Source organism: Fistularia commersonii, chromosome 1 (genome assembly GCF_037954325.1).
Source record: "Fistularia commersonii isolate RoL2024-O1a breed Wild chromosome 1, RoL_Fcom_v1.0, whole genome shotgun sequence".
Lineage (NCBI taxonomy): Eukaryota > Metazoa > Chordata > Actinopteri > Syngnathiformes > Fistulariidae > Fistularia > Fistularia commersonii.
In genome coordinates this window covers 24,775,009-24,800,580 of record NC_141284.1, presented here as the reverse complement: position 1 = coordinate 24,800,580, position 25,572 = coordinate 24,775,009, and the positions used below count along the sequence as shown (strand labels likewise).

General features: G+C 45.9%; 1 protein-coding gene across 1 annotated transcript; it reads right to left on the bottom strand.

Moving 5' to 3' along the window:
- Positions 1 to 529: 529 nt before the first annotated feature.
- ppp2r3a (protein phosphatase 2, regulatory subunit B'', alpha) lies at positions 530 to 25,113 on the bottom strand. The gene is made up of 12 exons (XM_086156339.1): positions 22,008 to 25,113; positions 5,917 to 6,201; positions 5,024 to 5,127; positions 4,475 to 4,577; positions 4,241 to 4,315; positions 2,997 to 3,240; positions 2,061 to 2,109; positions 1,880 to 1,969; positions 1,594 to 1,769; positions 1,323 to 1,441; positions 988 to 1,094; positions 530 to 885 (listed from the first exon to the last, which is right to left on the bottom strand). The coding sequence occupies exons 1-12, from the start codon at positions 24,702 to 24,704 to the stop codon at positions 789 to 791; spliced, it is 4,146 nt and encodes a 1,381-aa protein (XP_086012465.1). The 5' UTR covers positions 24,705 to 25,113; the 3' UTR covers positions 530 to 788.
- Positions 25,114 to 25,572: the final 459 nt, after the last annotated feature.

Here is a 25,572-nt window from a genome sequence, read left to right as displayed (position 1 = left end):
GCTGGAACATTACAACCCGTTCCCACCCTGGACTTTTTCCAGGGTTTACACATGAGGTGGAGGTGGCAGGGCTGGGGGACGGCGGGGGGTTGATAATGCCGCACTAAGAATAGAGCGGCTCGGGCGCTGCGTTGAATCGAAGTCCTTCGTGAAAAGGTTAGACGGCGGTTATGTGCGGCGGCCCGGCTGCGGGACGGCAGAAGCGTGCAGCGGCTCAGACCGGCCACAGAGGGATGCTGTTGCAAGAGAGCTCTTGACGCTGTTGCACGGGCGGCAGGTTTCTGATGACGATCTGGTTTCGCGCGTCCCGTAATATCGCCGGTGACAAGCATCCGTCCGTCTCTGCGGCAAACCGTTAATCCGCTTCAGCAATGCGGCAACACTTCATGTTGATTGTCTCGGAGCGGAATTGTCAGTAGGAAATTCACGGCGGCGATTACATTCATTTTATCGTGGACGGTCGATCCTTCAAGAGCCTCATCCCAACGGAGTCTCGTTCTTTCTGACGAAGTAAAGACCAGGAGGCAACTTTTTATGTTGAGGGAATACAGATGCATTATTGCGGCGAACACAGAGTACTGGTTTTACGGCCACGCACACATGAACCCCGACGAGTCCTTTTGCCCAAAAAGAATCACCGGCAGACGGTCGACAGAATCCTTCTTTCCTCATCTCTCTGTCTTTGACTCCATCTCAGGTTTCCGCCGCGTCCGTCCCGAGTGACTTTTCTATCTCTCGGTTCCTGTTTTCCAAAAAGAGGCCCCGGGAATTTTCCGGGCCAGTCATCTTCACGCGGACAGGTCCGATATGACCAGCTTGTCCATTTTGTTTCCGATCTCTCCGTGGACTTGAAACTCTTCGGATTCATAGTCGTCGTCAAAGGAGCTGGAGAGAAGCGGATGCGAGCGCACAAGTTAGACGCCGATGCCTTTCGGTTCTGAAAATGCACGAAGGCGTGTGTGTTCGGCATTTGCATGTGCGACGTACCCCTCGTGCAGCTGTTCGTTCGCGGTCTCTTCAGCCACCAAAATCTCATACTCCTCCGAGGCGTATTTATCCCAGTCCGACGGCTCTGGGCCTTCGCTGTCGACATCCTGGAGCACGACGGAAAAAAGTTCATTTCAAACACACTTCGTGGAAGAAAACAAAGCGAAAGGGAGGGGAGTGTAAAACTGAATCCAAACAGGGCTGGATTTGTCTTATTTGACAATCATCTCGTGAACGCTGATACCCTACTGTAAGAGTTACCCGATAGATCGATCGATCGATCGATAGGCTGGGGAATCCTCGTATTCTAGGGGTTGAACAACTTTGATTCCTACCTTTTGCACCGCAAATGGGTCTCTCTGCTCGTGGTCCAGGTATTTCTCCAGGTTGAAGAAGGTGTCAAAGAATATGTGGGCCATCCTGCAGCGCTTCAAATCGCCAAGGCTGATCTTACCTGAAGAAGAAACCAGGGTTGTTGATGGCGGCAAAGCTGCTGTGCAAGGCGCTAACCAGGTCATACGGAGTAACTTGGCGTCTCGTTCTGCCAACTGAGGCGCCGCCGTTTAACGGAAGATTTCATATGAACAACCTGTTGATGACGCTTACCTGAGCTTTCAGGTTTGACCAAGTCAAGCATCTGGCAGAGCAAATCCTGGAAGGGCAGAGGTTCGATGCCCATCCGTTCCATTCTCTCACACTGTTCTTCATAGAAATACTCCAACTCAAACATGGACAGAACGCCGTCGCCATCTATATCCATGCAGCGGAACCAATACTCTATACTGGAGAGAGGAACGCAAATGCACACATTGCAAATAGAAAATACATAAATGTATATCATCCAGGATTTTTTTTCTAATCTTGCCGATGGAAACTCGCCACTACGTGTTACCTGGTGAGATTCTTCTTGTCTTCCTCAGATATGAGGAACCAGACAAACTCAGCGTAGCTCATCCTGCCTTCTCTCTGCACAGCGTTTCCCCTGGAAATATAAGGGAAAGAGCCATTCCGATATGGCGATGGTGGCAAAGTAACCGGCTCTCCTGTGTTTGTTTGTGTGTGTTTCCACTTACCGAGTAACAGCCCCTGAAAACAATCTCTCGATGATTCTGTTGGAGGATGCTGTCAGAGGAGAAAATGAGAAAAATAACCCAATGTGATGTCGCTTAAATACACAAACAGATACTCTCATAAACCCGTAAACACACAATCCCTTGTGAATAAAAACTTTGGCAAAGTGGTCCTCGACAGTTAGTGGCGTAACGCATCTCACGTAACACAGCATGAACGTGTTGGATGGGAGGACAAACAGCTGTTGTTTTTGTAATAGCTAGTGGGGGCCTAGCAAATGGAAAATAAGGAAATAAGCACGCCAAAGCCGAAGCCAAAGCCAAAGTAAGTCTGCTTCTGATTTTGGCCTTAAACTACTTTTAACCAGAAACAAAAAAGACAAACTTAATGTCACGGACATGGGTTTTTACATTTTATTTCACCTCACTTTATATTATCTTTTGAGAAGCTAATGATAATTACAGAAACACAGGCACTTCTGCCACATAGCTAGAAGTTCCCTGGTTCGATGCGGTCAGGGGACCTCTCTGCGTGGAGTTTGCATCTTTTTCCCCAGTGTGGGTTTCCCTCGTTCATCGGCAGTAGGTTCATCGGACACCCTAAATCGTCCAGAGTTGTGAATGAGAGAGCGAATGGTTGTATCCCTCTACGCAACCCCCTGTGATCGACCGGCGACCCCTGCCTCTCGCCACCGCATGACCCTGAATACGGGATAAGCCTGATCTGAATGTATCAGTGACTGAACGTACAATAATAATAATTATTAATAATAAATATTTTAATACGGCATTTTCCTTCAACTGATTTTTTGCGCTTAGTGAAGGATATGAGATGGTAAGAAGCATCCGATTACATGTTTAAGGGCTAACAGGTCCTCACTAAGGTCTTCCAAATTTCCACGTCTTGTGTGCGGCGGCTGCTTTTCGAGGTTTTCGTACCGTGATCGTTGTATCTGGCAAGGTCTTTGTGGTCAATGTACAGATCGTGATCGCTGTCCAGCTCCCAGAATTTGCAGTAAATGACATAGAAGTGTTCGTAAGAGAAGTAATCTGTGATTTGGTTGATGTCGTCCTCCTCTTCCAGGAGGGCCAGGGTCTGCAGGAAGTTGCTCCTCCGTAGCTCTGTCATAGATATACGGCCCGTCCACGAACGATTCACAACGTAGTATATCCGCTGGATAACCTGGGAGAAAAATTACAGATAAAAATATATTGAAATGAATAATGGCTGTCACTGTATTTATTCCCACATATCACAAACATGCGATGTGCCGGGAAGATAAATCCACAAAGTGTATCAGTCCCATTATGTACTTATTAAACCAGTGTAATGTTTAGACATTACAATCCTTCTCAGATGGACTTTTCACACACGGTGGAAACAAGTGGGTCCTTGGCTCTGAGTAACACAAGCCTACAGCTTAGAAAAGATCAGATTACCAGCCATTTCCTGGTACAAGCACCACTCAGGGTTGCTAATGTCTCATACAGTAGAGTGTCAGCTTGCCGACAGTAAAGGAAGTGTCTTAATATGGGCATGGCCTGTGCAGCTGGCAGCCTGCAGGGGGCACCAGTGTTTCCATGAAAGATTCCAACGCCGGTGAGCACAACCCACTCTGTATCCATGCACTTCCACAGAAAAATAACCCGAGCGTGCAGCACTTGCTGCAGATCACCTGCTCCATAGGCCGGCACCAAACACATGCACACTTGCATGCGCAGCCACTATGCTGCTCAAGTTACTAGAGAGCCCGACAACCAGTTTCACCTAAGTGGAGGACTCCTCAATACACTTAGATGATGGGATATCATTCAAGTTTTTTGAAGATTTTTTTTTTTTAAATGTTTGAAATCTATTTTTCCCGTCCTCTTATATATTTTAATTTGGGTGAAGCTTATATTGCATTTTCACAATCTGCCGAATTCATTGTATTGAAGCAAATATTTTAAAAAAATCCGTGCCCTTTAGTGATGAATCAGAAACAGGACTAATAAAATAATGCAAAACACTGACACATGGGTCCTCAAAGATGAACATTTTTCCCAACTTATTCTCATGGTATCTCCCGAACAGAAGAAAAGCACTGGCTACATTATATCTATTATGCGGTTTATTAAAAGCAGTGCTGGTAATCAAAATTAAAATACAGCGTCTTTTATTTAGTAATCTTTTTTCCATTTACCGTGGTGATGTATCGGGAATGAAATTCAGGTGCATCCTTCAGGAACGTGAGCCCCGGGTGGGTATCCACTATGTCCTTTAGAAACAAAAACAATGGGTTTTCCAGATTTCAAAAAGTACTTACGTCCAAAAGTACCAGTAGCTCATATATGCTTTTTAGAAGTTTGCTAAATTGAATTTAATATGCTAAAAAAACAAGAACAATTATATCTGTAATTCTTAATGTGTCATTTACCTGCAGTAGAGGAATGAAGTCCTCCTGCTCCAGGTAGTTGCAGCCAGGTTTTGCTAACAAGTAGGTGAACCTTGAAGCATCATCGTGGCAACTATGTAACAACCTGGAGCGAGGATAGGATAGTGTGGGATGGGATGGGGTAGGTTATTATTGGATAGAATAGTGTAGGATGGGATAGGACAATGTAGGATAGGACAGGATAGTGTACGATAGGACAGTGTAGGATAGAATAGTTTAGGACAGGATAGGATAGGATAGGATAGGAAAGTGTAGGATAGGATAGGATAGATAGGATAGGATAGGAAAGTGTAGGATAGGACAATGTAGGATAATGTAGGATAGGATAGGATGATGTAGGTCGTGAAAGGATAGGAGAGTGTAGGATAGGATGGTGTAGGTTATGATACGATAAAATAGTGTAGGATGGGATAGTGTAAAATAGGATAGAACAGGAAAGGAAAGGAGAGGGATTTTTGAAGAAATGGTTAATATCATAACCTGAGTTGGGCTGTTATACTGGCAATGACATTAATATCTGGCCTGCCTTACTTCCTCCAGGTAGCGATGAAGGAGTGAACAGAGACAAAACCTGTCCTCTCGCCAGCCGCTGCATAGAACATAGGGGCCTTCCAGTACAGTGGACACCCACATGTCTGAAATAAAAGTAACGTTAAGTTCAGAGAACTCCTGATCCATAAACATTGAGCTGATGCTGATACTGAGCGGCGTTAAGTCTCATTGTATCACAAGTACACGACATCCCGCATTTAAGGATGTTGAATGTTTCAACCTTATTGACATTAGACTTATTAATATGCAGTGTGTCTGAAAGACAGCTCTGCCATGGCAAATATCAATTAAATGTGAAACACATATTATCAATAAAATACTAACGAAGACCATCTGCAATATATGTTACTGTAATGTATGGCTTTAATTAAAGAAACTCAGTGCCTTGAGAAATTCAGCCATGCGCTACATCTCAAATTCAGGAATTGGTTTTATAAATCTACCATCAATTGATTGATTGGTTCATTCATTCATTCATTCATTCATTCATTCATTTTCTACCACGTATCCTACTCCGGGTTGCGGGGATGCTGGAGCCTACACCGGATGCCACTGGGCGAGAAGCAGGTTTCACCCTGGACCGCGAATCGTGCACAGGGCCACATATACAGACATGAAACAATTCACCCCCTCATTCACACATCTTGGCAATTTAGGGTCTCCAATGAACCTACTGCATGTTTTTGGAGTAAAAAGGGAGAACCAAGAGGAAACCCATGCAGAATTACTGCACTTGAATCACTCTCAGGCAAAAAAAAAAAATGCTAATCCCCGCACCACTGTGCTGCCCTAATATAATCTGTTATTGTTGATTTGAACCAAATCAGTATTGACAGCCATTCAAACCCACTGTTGGTGATTAAACCGCTTACCTTTGCGATCTTGCCCATTTCATAAATATCAGCCTTCTCCTCCTCGAACTCACTGAAGGCTGTTTCGATGGCAGCGATGACTGTGTCAAGGTTGGTGGCAGGACCCAGGGCAGGGAGCCCACGGGGGTAGTAGAACCTGGGAATGTTGACGGCAGGAGGAGGGGGGGCGACTATGACCGGAGCGGGAGGAGGGCTAGGTGAGCGCGGTGTGGGAGAGGTTGTGACGGTGGCCAAGGCCGGGGCGGGAGGAGGCGTGCCCGGTTTCTTCTCCGGTTTGCACTGCACCTGGAGGAACACGGCATTTGGAACCGGATGAGTAGCTTGTTTTTTTGCAATATGAATGTATATATGGGTATATCAAAAACAAGTGATGACAAACAGACAACGATTTAAGCTGATTCTGTAGAGAAGATTATGAATTGCATTTCAGACATTGCGTGTTTATTATAAGCCAGAGCGGCTGATCAGTTGGTGTCCCTTTCCGCGCGATTCACATTGAATCAAATAAAAATACCATACGCTGTTCTGCCACAATTTGCATGCCACTATTCAGTCAGCCGCGATATTGCGATCAGACATTTTTCTCAAAGTCGTCCGGCAAATCATTTCCAGAACCTTGTCATTGCGATATCATATCGCTGTTGTTTATTTTCAATTAAGAGAATTGACTCTTGGTCGTCCTCCAGCCTGCTCCAGCAGGACCTCCCCGGTGTGTGTCCTCCTAAAGGCCGTTCTTACAGGGTGTATTGAGCAGGACAGCTGGGGCGAATCTCCCCCTCCCCTTTCTCTCTCACAGCATTCATTTAATCATTCTATTCCTGCACGTCCTATTAATACCCCCCTGGTATCCGTCTCAGAATAGCTTGTCGTCCCCGGTATGTCGGTTTGTGTGTATAAGACAAGAGAGATGCATTTACTATATCATGTTAATCGCTTGCGTGCAACCTTTGTGTGTGTGCGAGGGCAAATGAACGAAAAGGCCTTTTCCCGACGTTTACGTCGTTCCCGTCATGTTCAAAGATCCCCCTTTTCACCGTGCTCGCTGCACCAACTGACCTGTTGCTGCTGGAAGGACTTGAGTCTTTTCTTGAACCGTGACGGGAGGACAAAGTCACACCCCCTGGCCAGAAAGGCCAGCTCCCCCCTTAGATCTGGGTCCCGGCGTAACGACGTCTCCTTGATCATCATGGTGGGGGCCGAGACACTTAACCCCCCACCAAACACAGCCACAGGTGCGGCTACTGGGACGGCGCCTACAGATGAACCGGTTCACCCGGCAACTGAACCCAGAGTTCGAGAATGAAGGCAGCCAAAATATCAACCGGACGATAAATTTATAAAAAAAAAATAAAAAGCACAGGGTGGCAGAATAATATCCAGCATGCGTCTTTTGGTAATCCCTCAAAACCCCCTTGAATTGACGAGCGGTGTCCTTTCCAAAAGTAATCCAGCCGTGTCAGTTTCAAGAAGGGATTCCTCAAGAGTCCCGTGCCGCCGTGCAGGCCGGGGGTCCGGAACCGGATTTGGTCAATCCAAATCCCAAACGGCAGCTTCTCTCTAGAGTGCAAAACCTTCGGATTTTTTTTTCCAACCCGACGGCCACAGATATCGTTTTGGAGTAGTCTAACGGTTGCCTACTGTTCCAAGCTGGGCTCTGACAAACTGCACTGAGAAACATGAGCCAATGCCGGCGACTTGCAACACACACACACACACACACACACACACACACAAGCGCATGCACAGCAAACCGGCAGTGCCGAGTGGTTAAGTGGGGGCGGGGAGGGTCTCAGACTTGTTGCTTATGCATGGCGTTTTTCAAGATCCGACCCCACGGCAGACGCCCCTTTCGCCGAACGTTAGCCGGCAGGAGGCATCAACGGGATTTGGGGATAATTTTACAGCAGACAGGAAGTTCGGGTAACTGTTTTGACGTGAACGGGCGGGATGAGGAAGTGGAGACATTTCAAGAGTCTTGAGCTGAAGGGGTAGTAGGCGCCATGCCTGGCTACTATGAGTTTTAGATCAAACAAATGACATTCGCCAGGGGATGCTCGTAACAGACGGACAAATGGTTTAACAGTAAGTTATGAGCAAAAAGAATATCATCTTGTGCTAAAAGGGCTAAATCTAACTAGCTCCACATGGCACTTGTGCCTGTGCTCTTGATTTTAGCAGAGGTTTACTGGAACAACGTGATAGTGTTGGCAAACAGGTCCAACCCATGACATACTTTAATTCTGCAAGATCTTATTACAGATGTAAAGGAATTTCCCCTAAGACAGAAACTTGCATCTTCTTACAGAAAGCAGTGATCAGGATTCTTGCTTTTTTAGAATAATAATAAAATAGCTAGTCTACCACTGTACTCCTACCACTATAACTATTTCTGCAGAAGGAGAAGTAAGGAAATTGCATTTAGATGGAAAATGAGTCTTTAAATGACTTAAAGCCGACTTGAAGAGGCAGGTGTGAAAACAAACTCAAGAAAAGATTAGATGAGCCTCAAATGTCAAAAGAAAGAAACGCAAGAAAACTCAAATCTGTGCAGTCTCTCCCGCTTGAACCTTTACATTCGGTATATTTGCTATACAAATCGTATGTATTATCATTATTATTATTATTTGGCAGGCGTGCCATTTTAATGAAAATACTTTAGACTACTGACTGATGATTTAGTTAACTCTTGAATATCACAATGAGCGCTCTCAATTTCACAAATCCTGAATCGTTCAGCCTGAAAAAAACACCCCCATCTGCCGAGAGACCCAAAAATGGCCCGTGTACCAGCATTAGTGCTGATATAGCACTGGGTGAGAGGACCCCTCCATGTGGACTTAGAAGTTCAATATATTTTAATCCTATCCATCTATAATACATCTAAGAAAGAAGACACTGTACCAAATGTTTGCTATATATATATTCCTGATTCTGATATACACACATATATATATATATATCAGCATTTGCTCACTGGTCAAAGAAAAAGAGCCCCACAGTCTCTCACAGTTAAAGTTAACGGTTTCCACTGGTGCATTCGTATTTGAGTGGACTCTTTCTCTTTGCCCACTGCTGCTACGCTGGACTCCGTGACTAATGTAACTCATAAAACAAAAAGATAAAACTCAATGGTCTTTGTGTCTTTTGTCTTAAATCTTTAAAAGGGGAACAAAGGAGAGCAATTTGCCCGTTCACTGTCGCACTCTAAACGAGTAATAAAAATATGTGCATGTACTGTATATTTAGAAAAGACTGGAATGCTTTCCAGTATCTCCTCGACCTGAGTGTTGCTCAGGTATTTTTTTTGGATCCTCCTGCTGACGTTTTGCTTTGCGCACAGCAAAATTTGATTATGGATTTCACTATGTCAACATGGAATTCTCTTTGCCAGCATCACTATTTTTGAGAGTTAAAAATAGATAGATAGATAGATAGATAGATAGATAGATAGATAGATAGATAGATAGATAGATAGATAGATAGATAGATAGATAGATAGATAGATAGATAGATAGACAGATAGATAGATAGACAGATAGATAGACAGATAGACAGATAGACAGATAGACAGACAGACAGACAGACAGACAGACAGACAAATAAATAGAAATAATCATACATCACTCAAGCTGGCAAATTACCCTGTGTGTCTTGCATTTGGGAGCATTATTCTAATAAATAAGTGGATAACCTTGGGCTTTGGGGTAACCTGTGTCTCAGCTCTCTGGAAGTCCCGGTGAATTCTTTGGAACAGCCGGCCTCTGTGCCGAGGCCAAGGTTGCATACCGATCCCCGACACAAACACACATGTATTCTTTTCTTCTTCTGACCGCTTCCTGCCTACATGCTGCAGGGAGAACAGCATAAACCGACCCGTTTGTGCAAAGTCATCGGCAAAATGAGCACCATGGCTGCGGGGTGCAAAATCACCTGCCCCTCCTCTCCCTCGCACTCTGTGGAAATACAGCGGGTCGTCCACTAATCTCCGGATTGCTGGCTTGATCCCAACTTTCCCGGTTGTCCTTCTAAGCACACTTAGCCTTGAATTACTCTCAGTAGACGGATCGGATATATCAGGTGAAAAACGGAGGTGCGCGAGGTGGATTATCAATCTCAGAATAAAGAAATATATATAAATATATGTGCGTGTATGTTTACAAGTATGTGCAAAGTGTGAGTGTGTGCGTGTAAAAGGAGCCAAAACAGATGCCATCGGGCAGCTGCGTGCTCTTTTCCTGGCTGACTGACAGTCGGTGTAACCCTGCTCTTTTGAGGCATCTATAACCCAGCCATTTTTCGCGCGTTAACCTTCATTCCACCCTTTGAAATAGGCGCCATCTGAGTCGGCAATTCATTGAAATTAGCGAAAAAATCTACTGGTTTCGATGACGACATTCTCCGACTCTTTGGAGACCGTGAGATGTTCCAAAGCAGAGCGGGAAATAGCGTAGCTGCGGTCGGATTGAGCCGACGCGGGAAACAGCCAGAAGTGTTTACACCATGAGGGACTCATTGAGAGGTCAGACAGCGGCCATGCTAATCCACGAAGTCTGAATTTATTAAAAATAATGCTTTCGGCGGGACTCGGCCTTCTGTTGTTCTTTTTTTTTTTTTTTTAGAGACGCGTGTAAGACCCTCTCGCCCTCTCAGAGTCACACGGGACATCACCTCGGACGGCCGCTTCACGGCCGCTGCCGCATCATAAACTTTGCATCATTAAAAGCTTTCGACCAATGACGACGGCTCTCAGCGGTTTATATCTTTATTCATACCACGGCCTGGGGTTTTAACTATCCAATCAATTTAGAATTATATCTTCGGAGATATTCAAGGTTAGCAGGTTCGTGCACTTCACAAAGAATGAAGTCTCCGTTGATCCCGGCCTGCCTTTTCTTTGTGTCCTATAACATATTCCATAATCTTAACAGTTGTGGAAACTACCATATTCAATATGATCACAATTATCGTTAGTATTCTGATGTAATTCTCTTGCTGGATTTCGATGCACTTTGAAAAAATTGATTTTTATCCATGAATAACGACTGAATTTTTAGTTTTCATGGGAAATTGTCAATGAGAAAATGACAGCGTTGAAGAGATGACACACAGACAAGAGCAGGAAGTGTGATGAGATGAGGGCGAAAGCGCACGAAGGGTCCGACCGACAGGTGTGTGTGTGTTTGTCAGCGTGTCAGTTGAGGGGTGTTTTCCTCTTCTCAAAACACCACCGCCGCTCCAGGAACAGTTGAGTCAGCAGGCATCGGTGTATCGATCAACTCGATGTGTGATGTGAAGGCAAGCGGGAGCGCGGCTAGAAGATCAGCTGTCCAACAACAACTGCTGCCTTTATCCAACTGTTACACACACATGGGATATGCGCACAAGCTCTTTTTAAAGATGTAATTACCGTACAAGCATTGATACATGCTTCTAATTCATCCTGGTATTTGGTCCGTGTGAACAGATGTGAGTGTGCGAGCATCCCCCAGTGGATCCAGTTAACAGGAACTCCTTCTTGCAGTGTTTCGGGGAAGCTAAATAGTGTGAACATAACAACTTCCTAAACACACACACACACACACACACACACACACAGCTGCTTTATGAAAGAGTCACTCTGCTGTGTGTAAAATTATCTGTGTATTTTTAGCAACCGATTCCATGTGTATTTCAGCCCCAGGCACCGGGCAGACTTTGTGAATATATGGTTGCAAACATGACAACACACTCGCTGATGATATAATTGAGTTGTTATCTGGGGATTTACTGGACATATACTGGCTACTGGAATTAATGTTTGGCTTAAATGGCATTAGCGGCAAGTCCTGTCCTCTTCTTTTTTTTTTTTTGTCTTTTAATCCAAATTGTGAATATTTCAAGATGCGGGGATTGTTTTATTTTGTTGAAAAGACAACGCCGCTTGGATACATCACTCAACAGAGCATCTCGCTCGGAGAACTTGGGAGTCTAAGTGGTCTGATGACATAACGATAATGGGAAGATTACAAGCTGATAAAAAAAATATTGAGTTTGGCTGGCCATACATCCAGAGAGCACACTTGTCATGATGCTTTTTTTTTAATGTAAAAAAAAATCCACTCCGATGCATATTTACCGAAAACTCACCGTTAAAAAAGAAAATACTTCTGAATTTTATAACATTCATTTTCTTTCCCGTTCCCCCGACCATGCTGAGATCCAGGAGGTTGAGTGGAAAAGCTAATTTTTCAATGATTGATTTTTTTTAAGCAAATCAAACTCTAGTGAGACAACCTGTAAAATAGTAACATGTGTATTATGCATATCTGTCTTGTTATTTTTTATGTGATGTTATTTGCAACAGTTCTTGTCAAAACCACATGCCTAATGGGACAAACACTAGACCCTCCCTCACTCAGAGTGTGTGATTGTACACAAGCTCCCTTTAAAAAAAAAAAAACATGCCAAATACCATCACCATGGTGATAACTCTTTTCCTGGATTGAAGGGTAGGTATAATACACCAAAGGTTACCGTGCCAACAGCAGGAAATGTCTTTCAAATTATGCCTCTATTCTTCATTCCCAGTCTTACTTCCTCTCCAGAAACGTGTGATCACCGATCACACGCGCAAACACAATGGAAAATTTAAATCCCCTACGAATTACGGTAATTTTAAGCCATGCTCAAATAACTGTGTCAAAAAAGATTTCTAAAATTGTTAACCTGGCTAGACTTTTTAAACTTTTAAACGCCCGATTTGATCACGTTACTGAATAAGCAGATGAAATGCAAATTCACAAAAAAATGTCATAAAAAAGAAAAAAAAAATCAATAAAAATAAAGAAACAAAGTGCAGAATAAAAAAAAAAAACATCCAGCCAGAAAATTATGATCTCTTGTTTCATCGTTCCCTTTTAAATTAACCAACTGCTATTTTGAATTCTCCAATCCCAGCCTATTAAGTGAAATATTAATATTTTGATCAATGAGATATTTAGGCCCTACTTATTAATGAAGATAATAAAAACTGTAGACAATGTGATTCAATAATTATTAACCTCATCGGAAATTTATGCAACTCAAAAATGCAGTTTTACTGCAGGTGGACTCAATACCTTTCATGAGTAAACAAAAAGAAATGTGTAATTTCATATCAAATATGTATTTGAGGTGTCACTCTGATGACAACATCTCTGCGCTTTTTGGCTGTGACGGATCGTTTCTGGGACGTCGTGGGGGTTACATATCAAAAGCAATTGCACAGTGAATCACCTTCCCTGCTGGGAGCAGCGGCGGCGCTGAGTAACGCCTCACAATAACAAACACCACATCCTCATGATGTAGCTGGGCTTTATATATTTACACACATTACAATCTGGGAAAGCTTAGCATTGCTTTCCCGTGGCTATTTCAGGGCTTGAAATAAGTGAGCTAATCCTAAATTGGCTAGAGTGACGGGGGATTTTGGCGAAGGCCGGTTCTGTGACGCTCCGAAGACCCGGCAGGTAACTGCAGGTCAAACACCTCTGGTTTCCTCCCTTTGTTTAAAAACAGCAAAGACAGAATTAATTTCACATCATCATTTCCTTCCTAAAAGAGGAATGGCTATTCTTCCTGTACTTTCTTATAGAAGACCAAAAGTTACGAACGGTATAAAACACAGCCCGGGTTTAAACCATGAAACATGGGTTATTTATTTTACCCAGTAGATGGAGCTAGAAACCTGACTCATATCAAACACCGGCAGGATGGAAAGCGCAGGAACACACAGGACGGGTCTCACGGCGAAGACCAGACAGTCACTAGAGGGTAGCAGCCGTCCGCCTGGCAACGCAGCGAAAACGTCCCATCAGTTATTCCCTAAATGTGAATTTCCCTCTGACGGACGCCGAACATCCTCTGCCGCAAAGCTCAGAGCTTCCTGAGGCTGTTTAACCCATTTAACCCTGCCAGAGACGATGATGGCGCGCGTCTACACCACCATCATCAAGTCCATCCTCACCTCCTCAGACACCATCGCCGCCGCCACGGCCAGAGACAAGGCCAGACTGCAGCGTACCATCCGCTCTGCAGAGAGGGTGATTGGTTGCAATCTACCTTCTCTACAGGACCCGGACGCCTCCGGGATCTGCAGGCGCGCAGGCAAGATCCTGGGTGACCCCTCTCACCCAGGACATAGACGGTTCGAACCATCGGTCCATCAGGATCCAAACTACCCGCCGCAAAAACAGTTTCTTCCCATCGGCAGTCTGCCTCGTCAGTAAGATCCCAGACCCCCGCTGACACTGTCTCAACTGCAACTCTACTTAAACTACTCTGCACAACTTGCCACTTTGCACCACAAACCACAATCGTGTTGATTTCACTCTTAATTTACTTATTGCTTGTTACATGTTGTCTATTTAACACCGCAAACCAAAGCACATTCCTTATAATTGTAAAATTACTTGGCGATTAAAGCAATTCTGATTCTTTTGACTGACTCCGCAGGCCAGCTTCTCTTCGGAGACGCAAAAACGTCCCGAGTGCCGAGTAGCCCGTGTGGTGACGACGGTTTTTGCTTATCAGTTTAATATGATGATTTAAAAGTAGAAATGACAATGAGATGGCTATGACGCATACAAATAATTTTGAGATTAAATACGGACATGATTAGCTGGATTTTTGGTGCGGTTTGGCACCGAAGCAATTTTCGGAGAATTTAAACACATCCAGGTCGGGTGGAGCTGGAGGAAGGGTGAGTTCAGATGATGAGGTGGGAAGGGTATCGGGAGCTTAACACGGGGTGGTGTTCTGGAACATTGGCAAACTTTCAGAGTCCGCGCCAATCGAGACAACGAGTGGAAACAAACACACACACGCACGCAGCCACACCCACATCTGTACGGCCAGGGGTCTGAAAGAAACAAAACATACACGCTACATTTGATCCCCCCCTCCGGAACCATGTTTCTCAGTAATCAGACAATCAAATCACTTCGGGGTGCCGTGGGGGAGTCCCGACACTTAACTTCTGCTTTTGCAAACGCTTTGACGGTTTCCGTGGAAACACATAGGGAGGGCCGCCGAGTTACCGGCAACAAGTTTCACACTTGTGATTTATAACTTGCGTGGAACAGGTTTCCATATGTGCATTCAGAAGTATCTTTGCAAGCGTGCACATTCCGAGCAGAGCAAACTGAACACCAACAGCAGTTGGACGACATCCCAGTCTGAACTGGGAGGGGTGCGTTATGATGTCACTTTCTTCGAAAAAAAAAATTATAATCTGCGTAGTCTGAGAATTTGAAGGCCTGTGAAGGCCTGTATGGGCTATAGAAGTATTTAATGGTCTGATGACGTTTTTAAAGATCGTTGCTGCAAAAGACACAAAGGCTAAAACCCTATAACAACCTAAGAGCAATGCTTTTTTTCCTATCAAAACAGGTGAAACCAAAAGGATCTCCCGGTCAGAGAAGTGTTTGGACAACAAAAATATATAATTCAAGTCCTCGGGTCCTTTGAAGCTTTGAAGATTCACATTGCAATCGGGCTGCGTAATTTTAACATGATGAACGCTGCCCAAAACGGTCTCTTTTTCTGGGCGTTCATTGTGAAAGGCGTCTCTGTAAATTGGTAAATCTCACAAAAATGACCCCTTTTAATCGTAAATTGGGCCAGTTTAATATGAAATTTATAATGAAGCATGGAATTCAAAAGTCCAAAAAGTCAGGGATTCGGCAGCACTTGGCAAAAGGGGTTTCAAGAATGAGGTAGGCTATAATTTGAGCTCAAACATTATTTTGGCTTCATTTACCAGCGAGCTGCATTTATCAATTCAGGAAGAACCACCTCTGGTACTGCGTGCATTTCCCCGCATTGCATTCACGGTCCAACTCCCTCAAGAAAAACACTTGCCGAACATTGAAAGCCATCACACTTGTATTGTCTTTTGGGCGCTGGAGCGCAGTTTGCAGCTTGTGCAACATCCCCTGAGTCGGGGGAAGTCCACTGGATGATGTAACATTTGCTGCGGGCTCTCAGTCCAGTTATTATGAAGGGGAAGTGAAAAGAAAATGTAAAAAAAAAAAGAAAAAAAAAATGGACCGACAATGATTAAAAAGGAGATTCAACACGGGGAAAGTTTCCCTTTATCACCAGCGGGTGTCAAAGAGCAGGGTGATAAACAGGCAGGCATGGCAACAGGGGCTCCTCTCCGGGAGCTCGCTGAATGCGTCGCTCGGTGCATCGATCGCTTTGAAATGAACGCATTCGTCTGTGTGTCCGCGCACCTCGGTCGGAGCGCGGCGTCTTTCCCCGCTTGGCTAGAGATCCTGCTGTGACATTATTTCCTGTGGAAGCAGCTGAGGAATGATGTCATCTCAGAGGAACCAGAGACAACAACTGTACACTGTCGAACCCCCCCAACATTCCCCACAGCAAAAATGCCTCTCTCTCTCTTTATGTCAGGATCTGTGCTTTTTCTATTTCTGTTCTTCTCGGGCTCCTCACGAACGAATCGCCTCTCTAAATCAACCTGTCACGAAACAAAAATCTTCTCCCCCCGCTGGTTCTGACGGACATTAATTTGTCCCGCCTTCCAGCCTTCCTGTTTTTTTTCCTTTCCATCTCCAAGTTCCTCTTTATCTCCTTCCTTCCATCCTTTGTCGAAGCTTAAAGGCTGAAGGGGTCAACAGTTCACCGTCTTCCACTGGCGAAAATAAATGCTGGAAAATTCAGATTAAGGAACCCTTCGTTCTCCCTCAACAACAAACTGAAATATCTTGAACTGCTCTCAAATGGAAATGAAGTCCCAGACTCTTCATACTATGTTATTGGTTACCATGTCAACAAGAGAGTGAATGGTTGTATGTAACTGTATGACGCGTGAATCACATTACAGTCATTTAGCAGACGCTTTTATCCAAAGCGACTTACAAAAATTGCAATTCAATAACTGAATCCAAAGTACCAGTAGTTGTTATTCAGAAGTCACCACTCCACCAAATAGCCATCTCAAAACCATATACATACATATGTTAATTTCTTCATTTTTTTGTTTTTTTTGGGGGGGGGGCTAAGTGCGATTAGTAGGGTAGTGCTTAGTGAAAAGGTACGTTTTCAGCTCACGGCGGATGATGGGCAGAGACCCCACTGTTCCGACCTTTTTCCGGGAGTTTGTTCCACCACCGAGGAGCCGAGACTGAGAAGACCAATTCGATCGGAAGCCGGGGGCTCTGAGTGATGGGGTAACGGTCACCCAGAGGTGGCAGATCGGAGGGGACGGGTAGGAACATGTGGCTTGACCATATCCTGAAGATATAACAGGGCTGTCCCATTCGCTGCCCGGTAGGCGATCGCCAGGGTCTGGAACTTGATGCGGGCGGCAACCAGGAGCCAGTGAAGGGACATAAGAAGGGGAGTTGTGTGGTATAATTTGGGACGGTTGAACAGCAGGCGGGCTGCCGCTTTCTGAATAAGCTCCAGAGGCCTAATGGCCACCGCTGGGGCACCAGCAAGGACGAAGTTGCAGTAGAGATGACTAGAGCCTGGATGAGTGGGTGAAAGGTTGTACGTCTTTATATGTGTTGTATGACTCTATATGTGTTGTACGTCTCTATATGTGACCCTGTGATCGACCGACACCTGGCTCAGGATGTAGCCGTCCTCTCCACCAATGACAGCTACGGGAAAAGTATCATACTATATTTTCCGGACTATTGAGCGCACCTGAATATAAACTGCACCGGATAAAAACAACCGAATAAATACATGTGTACAAATATAGGCTGCACTTGCCAATAAGCCGCAGGTGTCCACGTTGTAACATGAGATATTTACACAGAAACATTGTTTTTTCACTTTTAATTAAATACATACCGGTAACAACCACAAACACGGACTCGAAATGCTTTTTTATGAACAGTGCCTGTAACGAGGCTGTTGAAAAATATCAATAATGATTAACACAGGGAAAAGTCCATCCATCCATTTTCTAGCCCCACTTTGTCCTACTCCAGCTGATCGCTATTTTCATCTTCCTCCTGCGCACTAAAACCGTTAAAGTCGTCTTCGTCGGTGCCGGAATTGAACAGCCTCGGAATTTCATGGTAAATCAATTGGTCCGATGTGACGAGGCTAAATGTTTTGGTGAAAAGAAGCTTGTCAGGCCGAAAAAAAAAATAATTTAGCCGCAACGTTGCTTAAGCCGCAGCGTTCAAAGCGTGCGAAAAAAAGTAGCGGCTTATAGTCCGCATATTACAGTACATGGACTACATGAAGTGCATACATGGAATACCAAGACTTCTCAAGGATGGAGCCGCGTTCCACAGCAATTGTCAGCTGCATCAGTTCCGGCACCTACAACATCTCCAAACACATCGCAACAATTACGGCTTTTATTGTTAGCAACGTCTCACAACATATTCAGAACTCAAGATTTTGCCAACAGGGTTGCACAAATCAACAATGCAACTTGGCTTTACGCATCTTTTCTCACATCAGATGTAATCGTGGCAATGAGGAACCGACTGCTAAAGGACAACACCCAGGTCAACAGAACCAATCTTAAAGCAGACCACATCTGTGAACTGTAGGACTTATAAACCACTTATTTCCTGCACAACGTATGTTTCTTCTGATAGAAACCTGGATGTGCCATGGGCTTACCAGTACCTCCCATTGTGATAGAACGGCCTCAGTATTTCATTGGTCCGATGTGACGAGGCTAAATGTTTTGGCGGCATGAAGCTGGTTAGCTTAAAAAAATCAATAAATTACTTTAACCTAAAAAAACACAAAAACTGTGCAATATTTCATTTCGCTGTGCAATATTCAGAACTGTGCAATATTTCATTTCATAACAGCTACACTACAATTTTTCCTTTTATCATACTATTGTGCACTCCTTACCTCACTTGTTACTAAGACACTTATAGTTTTATCACTTGCTTTCCTTCGGGATTAATAAAGTTGTTCTTATCTTATCTTATCTTATCTTATCTTATCTTATCTTATCTTATCTTAATTAGCCGCATTGTTGTTAAAGCCGCAGTGTTCAAAGAATGTGAAAAAAGTAGCAGCTCGTAGTCTGGAAATGACGGTAGGTAATGAATGAATGAGTGAAATATGTTTTTTTTTTTTAAACTTTTACTCTGACACTGAGGTCTTCTATGTCGAAACTTATCTGCACATAGTGGACGCATCCATATGCATCCACCCTTTGACTCGGCGTCTCCGTGTGACGTTTGAGAGCGGCCGAGTCACCCGAGTCCCTCATCTCAAGAGCTCATTTCAAGAATGGGCGAAAAGGGAAGTGAATCTTTGGTAAAGCAAGAGAGCATCACAGGCATTGAGACCAAACTCGACAGCTTAACGCTGCGCATTCTCGCTCGCGAGGCCAACTCTGGCGAGTTTGTTTTCCTCGCTACACACCCTGTTACAAGCCTAAACCAGGCGACACTATTCTAACCTTGCAAAAGACCCACAGCAGATGGCAATAACACTTGAAGCATAAGTGACGGCTTAATTAAGAAACTGGAACGGCGGCGGCAGAAACATCCACGACTGTGTGTGTGTCAGTACATCATGTCACCAAGGGTTGAGTCGAAGCTCCATCCGAAAAAAAAAAAAAAGGCGCCGGCCAAATACAGCTCTCATATGACTCTTCTTGTATTTCCCAATAAAAGGAGGACAGAAAGAAGAACCCATCATAACTTAAAAAACCATTAATCTTAAACGCACCCAACATCGCACTGTGCAACAAATTTAGTCGGCTCCACTCTCACACACCCCTGCTGAGTTCGGCTACAGCGGCTTCACCTCAGATTTATATCAGCTGGCCGCTATGTCTCCATGGAGATTAATGGGTCTGTTCTGACAGCTGCAGAAAGCCCTGCGTTACGTTGTAAGCGGCTGAATCGACAACGCATACATACGTACGCGCAGAAACACTGACGACCAGGACGGTTAGTATATCTCCTCTGCCAAGCGAAAGACAGTTAAAATCAGCAAGGTGAAGTGTGAAAGTTGTGAATTAGAGTGCAAGGGCATTTACTCACTTATGTGAAGCGCAGGGGGGGGTTTGCCTTGTTTGCAAGATGATTGGCAGTTTAATGTGCAACAGCGGCGGAGGGGCGGGATTGGCACCGGAGAATATTAGCATAATTCCCAGAGTGTCAGAGTCAGTACTGGGTGTCAGAGAGCTATTCTCAAACTCAGCTGTGACCCACAGTAGCACTGGGTCAATTTACCCTCAGGCCAACACACACACACACACACACACACGCACGATTGCATACACTTAATGCAAATACACTAATGCTTTTAATATCTATGCATATATATATATATGCATGCATGTGTAGGGATAAAGACACATACGTGGAGCATTGTGCAAGAAAGACTGGATACATAATAGAATTACAGAACCACACACACACACATGCACACACACGAACAAACACATGCAGGTCCATTTACACTGTGGCGACAGAGAGTCGGTTAGCAGGATTCCATAGTACAGAGGGGTGGATGTATTTAGGTCTCCCTCACACCTAGATCTGCCAGGGGTGGAGGAGGTTGGAGGGTAATGATACAGTTAACACTCGGGGTGCCAACAGACGGCCAACACACCCGACCCCACTTCATCTGCCTGTCTCCCCACTCGAACGCTGTGCTCCAATTGCATTTCATTGCCCTCCACACAGCAACAACGGTTACTCAACACTCCCGAAAATAACCCGGCCAATCATAGAGCAGGAAAAGAGGTAGCGGTCAATATACACAAACTCTTTGGGCCTTGGGTGAAGGTGAATGAAGGAAACAAAGAGGATTGAAAGAGGGAAGGAAATACAAAAAAAAGGAAATATTGACAGACGCCGGGATGGCAAGAGATCCTAAAGTCAAGGTGGATGTGGAATCAAAAACGAGACGGATGAATGACAGCTTGACAGAGAGCGGAGAGATGGATTGAGATTGTGTAATGATGTGTTTGGGTGCTGGCTGTTCTTCTCTGACGGTGGCAGAAACCATGGTAACCTCATAAATAGGTGCCCTAAATATCAGCAGGGCATAAGGTTTCACAGCTCAGTAAATAAACACACATGAGCAGTTGTTGGAGAGCGTCGAGGAGAAAGGGGGAGGCGCAGAAGAAAATAAACAAATTAGCAAGAGAAAAACATTGGAATGGCGAGAGGCAAGAAAAGGGGGAGAAATTGGCAGGATTCATTTGGTCGTCTCTTTTTGTTGAAATGTGTGTTTGCCTTTCATTCACAAAGTCATTACTAAATCTTGACCCCAACCTCCCCCTGTAAAAAAAATGTTGACTCTGCATGTCAAAGAAAAGATGAGACAAGCTCCCTTACTGACGACACACACACACACACACATATATACACACACACACACACAGCTCCATGATTCAGACCCTTCTTTTTCACATCCAGAAGCCATTGACAGCTAATGACTACTGTGCAGCTCATCACAGCACATCGGTTACAATGACAATAATTTTCGGGTCACGGCGCTAGAATCCCAGGCTGGGCGTTTGAAATGACAAATATCACAAGCTTCATAGATGGTTTGTTGTCATTTTTTTTTTTTTCGCCCTCGGTATAATCCCGTCAAAAAGCCCGTCTCTTGGTTTCAGTTTTAATTCGAATGCCGCTACATTATGACAATGCATTATAAAGAGGCTTAGTTACAAATCCACCTTTCGTATTTTATCATCCTGAACCAATATTTATCATCACGCAGTTTGTAAAACGGTGCAAAACTGCAAATCAAATCCGAAGGAATACGCGGAAAGAAAAAAAAAACAAAAAAATCTTCTCTCACACGTATTATGGTGACTGTGGTTTTGTATCTCACTGTATTGAAAACACCCGCAGGCCAGGGAGAGAAGTACGGATGATATTTTTTTTTCCATGAAGTACAATTAATAATTGACATCCCGGTTTAAAGCTGAGGTTATGCCAATCCTTAGAGAAGAAGAGTGTGTGCACGGGTGTGTGTGTGTGTGAGAGAGAGGTTGAGAGGTGCTTTTCTCTGCTCTGCTATGTACATAAGCAGTTAGCAGAAGATAGATTTCTAAGTCATTTTAAATGCGAGGTCGCTTGCATTTCACTCACCCTGATCACCTCCGGGATCTGCTGGATGAGGAGGGTTGATCCTGTCTCTCGGAAATCTAGAGAGTCACAAGTAGTATTTATAGCATCCTTGTCGGTGACAGGACTTGGGCTGAGAACGGCAGCTGCGGCCTCGGGTTCGGCCACGGATGTAGTTTCGGCAGGATGCGAAGTCGCGGGTTCGGGCGCCGCGGCCGTCGGGGTGGATTTCGGCGCGGTCACATCTGGGGAGGCGTCCGAAATGTCATCGGCGCCATCAGCTGCGGGCTCGGGTTCGGGCAAAGAAACGGGCGCGGCGTCGGGTGCGGTTTGAAGCGTGGATGTAGGGAGGCACGCATTTTGGGTCACGGCAGACGCGTGCGTCAGTGTAGATGCTGTCGGCGGCGTGGGTGACACTGAACGTTTCGGTGGAACGGCGGGAACTGCTTCTACGAGGACAGCTGGGTCGGCGGGAGCAGTTAATGCGTTGTTGCTCTCTAAGGGAGAATCAGCTCTTCCGGCAGTGGCAAGTGTGTCCTGCAGGAGCCTCATCACCTCCCTTTCCTTTCCGCTGTTCCTCTCTGCACTCCCTGTGCTTCCTGCCCCGGAATCCACAAGTTCCTGGGCAAAACTCTCAATGCTTTCCAAGATTCTCAGTAGCAGAGCTCCATCCTCCTCCTCTCCCACCGGAGCGTCACGGTCTTCTCCCTGGGGAGTTGCTGGAGGTGCCCTAGAGATCGGCCCGTTCATAACTAGATTGCTAGCTAGCTTTGGGCCTTGAAACTGGGGTATCGTGGACTGAGTATGGGCTTCACTGGATACGATCCCGTCTCTCTTTCTGGTCTTGGCCGGAAGAGGAGGCTCGGTGTTCCTGGGGTGGCTCATACTCTGAGACAGATTCTCCAAGTCCATGAGAAGCTTGTCGATGTCATCGTCCCTATGCGAGACCACCTTCTGCGCCAAAGGCCTTGCGGAGCTGTGGTCGGAGCTGGCTACGAAAGAATTTGAGGAGTTTTGCAGAGTGCGTGGTTGGGACAGGAACATGTGTTGACTCGGAACGGTTCCGTTTTTATTGTGGGACGGGACTCCTCTGGCTGGCATGTGCGTCTGCTGTTCAGGCAGCTTGACCACATCGGCGTCCTCCTCTTCTATATAGAGAGCCTCCATGGGCGAGGCCGGAGGTGTGTGTGCGTAAATTGTAGTCGGGGAGGTTCGGAGACGGGAAGGAGAGTGTGTCGGTGAAGAGGGTGATGTAGAGGAGATGACGGAGGGCGGAGAGAGTGTATGTTGTGAAACCGAAGACGGATGCGAATGCTGGAGTCCATTGGTAAGAGGGGTTATCCTGGCCGTGGAGCTTTGGATGGGTACATTATGGATAGCATCTGACTTCAACGAAGACACTGAAGAGGAAGGAGTAGAAGGCGCAGAATGAGGAAGAGTCTTCGGGATGGGAGGTGACTGCACCACGTCCTCGTAGCGTGGAGGTTGCTCACTGCCAAATATTGGAGAGAACGGTCCTTGCTGGAGGGAGTGCAGACTGTTCACCAGCTCCACCAGATCACTGTGCCCACTCCCGGGTGTAGCTTGCCCACCCTGACCGCTGCCTCCTAAGCCCCCGAACCCTTCCAGCTCCAGAGGCAGTCTCTTCAGATAAGAGCTCAGCCGGGTCATCACTGCCCGGTACACGCTGTCGGGACTGGCCCCTCCGTCCTCGGGTCCTCCGCCGGCTTTGCGCCGAATGCACTGTTTTATGATGTCGGTGCATTTTTTCAGGTCTTCGGAGCATTTGAGCAAGATGTCGAGGCAGGCGCGGATGTCCTCCCCGCCCGCCCCCCTGGTACCCACCTCATTCCATGTCTTCTCTAGGAGGCGAGCGATCATGTTCTCTTCTCCCAGGGTGTTCCGGTACAGGGAAGCCACGGTGTTTAGACTTGTGTCCAACGATCCGCTTCCGATGCCCGATAAGCTGCCCGTCAAACCGGCACCCACTTTTGTAATGCCCGGCAAAGAAGCTGAATTCCCCTTGAGCTTGGTCTCCTCCATCGACATGGCTTTCCCTTGCACAAATGGAGGCAGGTTCTCATCATTGGGAGCGGCCGTGCCATTTGTCATGCCATTAGTTGATCCGTTCATGGTGACGTTGGAGCTGAAGTGACCATAAATGATCTCAAGGTCGGTGGAGCGTCGGCTGAAAGAGTCGGGACGGACTTTGCGGCCTTTCCTGAAGGTGACGTGGCTCGAGGACGAGAGCCGCAGCTTATCGAAAGAAAACTCCTTTAGCTTACCGCTGGCCAGGTTGATGGCCTCTTCAGTGATGTCCTTAAGACTGTTAGAGGAGGTCAGAGTCCCAATTGATCCCCCGCCACCGCCACCGCCGCCGCCGGGGACCTTTTTACCCCGCCATATTGGGCCGTCCTCCCCGAAAGACAAATTACCAGTGCTTCCTGTCCTCTCAAGAGCGACAACATGGTTTGGAAGATGTTGATTGATGATATTCCTGGAGTGTACGGAGGGAGCGTTTGAATCCACGAACGCAGGGTCCGGTGCAACGAGCAGCTCAGAACACGTGCCGTGATGCGCAATTGTACAGTCAAGTCCCTGGGTCAGCGCGCCGCACGGCCCGGAGCAGTAATGTACAGCATGGGAGTGAGTGCGGCGGTCCACCACAACACTGTTGTAACAGCTGACACTGCTCACCACGATGCGGTAGGCTGCCGCCATAGTGTACAGTATTCAAAACAAGTCTGTCAAGGCATAGGAAGAGCAAGATGAAACGATATAAATATCCAAAAGAAGCGTCTCGACTCCGTCAGACAGCAAAGGGTACGATCGAACACTGGATCTCCATCACGGTCAATCGGCACCTGAGAAGAGCTGATTTCCAGCAGCCAAATCTTTCCACGCCTTCAGCCAAAAAGTTTTTAAAGATGCGTCCCTCTCACAGAGGCATAGAATTCCTTTTCCGAGATCTCGGGGCCTCTTAATAACAGCTGTGAGGTTCTTCCTCTCTCCACAGGCGACTCAGCTTCTTTTGGAGCTGCGGCAGCTCATTATCCACTAATGACAGCCATGCAGGACGGTGACAGCGGAAGATCCAGCTGGGGGTATCAACCTTCCCTCCACAGAAGCAGCCCCAGGGGACTAATCCGAGGCCAGAGAAGCCTTAGCATTACTCCAGTCTCAATTCATCAGCCGGGCAGAGAGACGTAGGACGAACCCCCTTATCTTGCTGTCTGCTTTATGTCCCGAGGCAGCTGAGGAGCGCTGGCTGTCTCCGACGCAGCTGCAGAGTATCTGGGGAACAACCGCAGACGGCCCACTGCCCTCGTCTCCGTTCGGATGCGCGTCTGGATCGCTGCAACCCCGACGGTTTTCCTCAGTCCGTCGGCCTCCCGTTGGGATCCATGTGTCAGAGGGCGTGCGCGATATCGCCACCTGTGAGCGAGAGGAAAAAGCAAACAAGTGTCATCAATCCGACAGCGACGACGTAAACTTTGAGCGCAATCGACCTCACGACAGCTTTCAGCTATAAAGCGATGCGAGCTGATTTTTAAAAAACATTTTTTTTTAATCGTCGGGTAGAACTGTG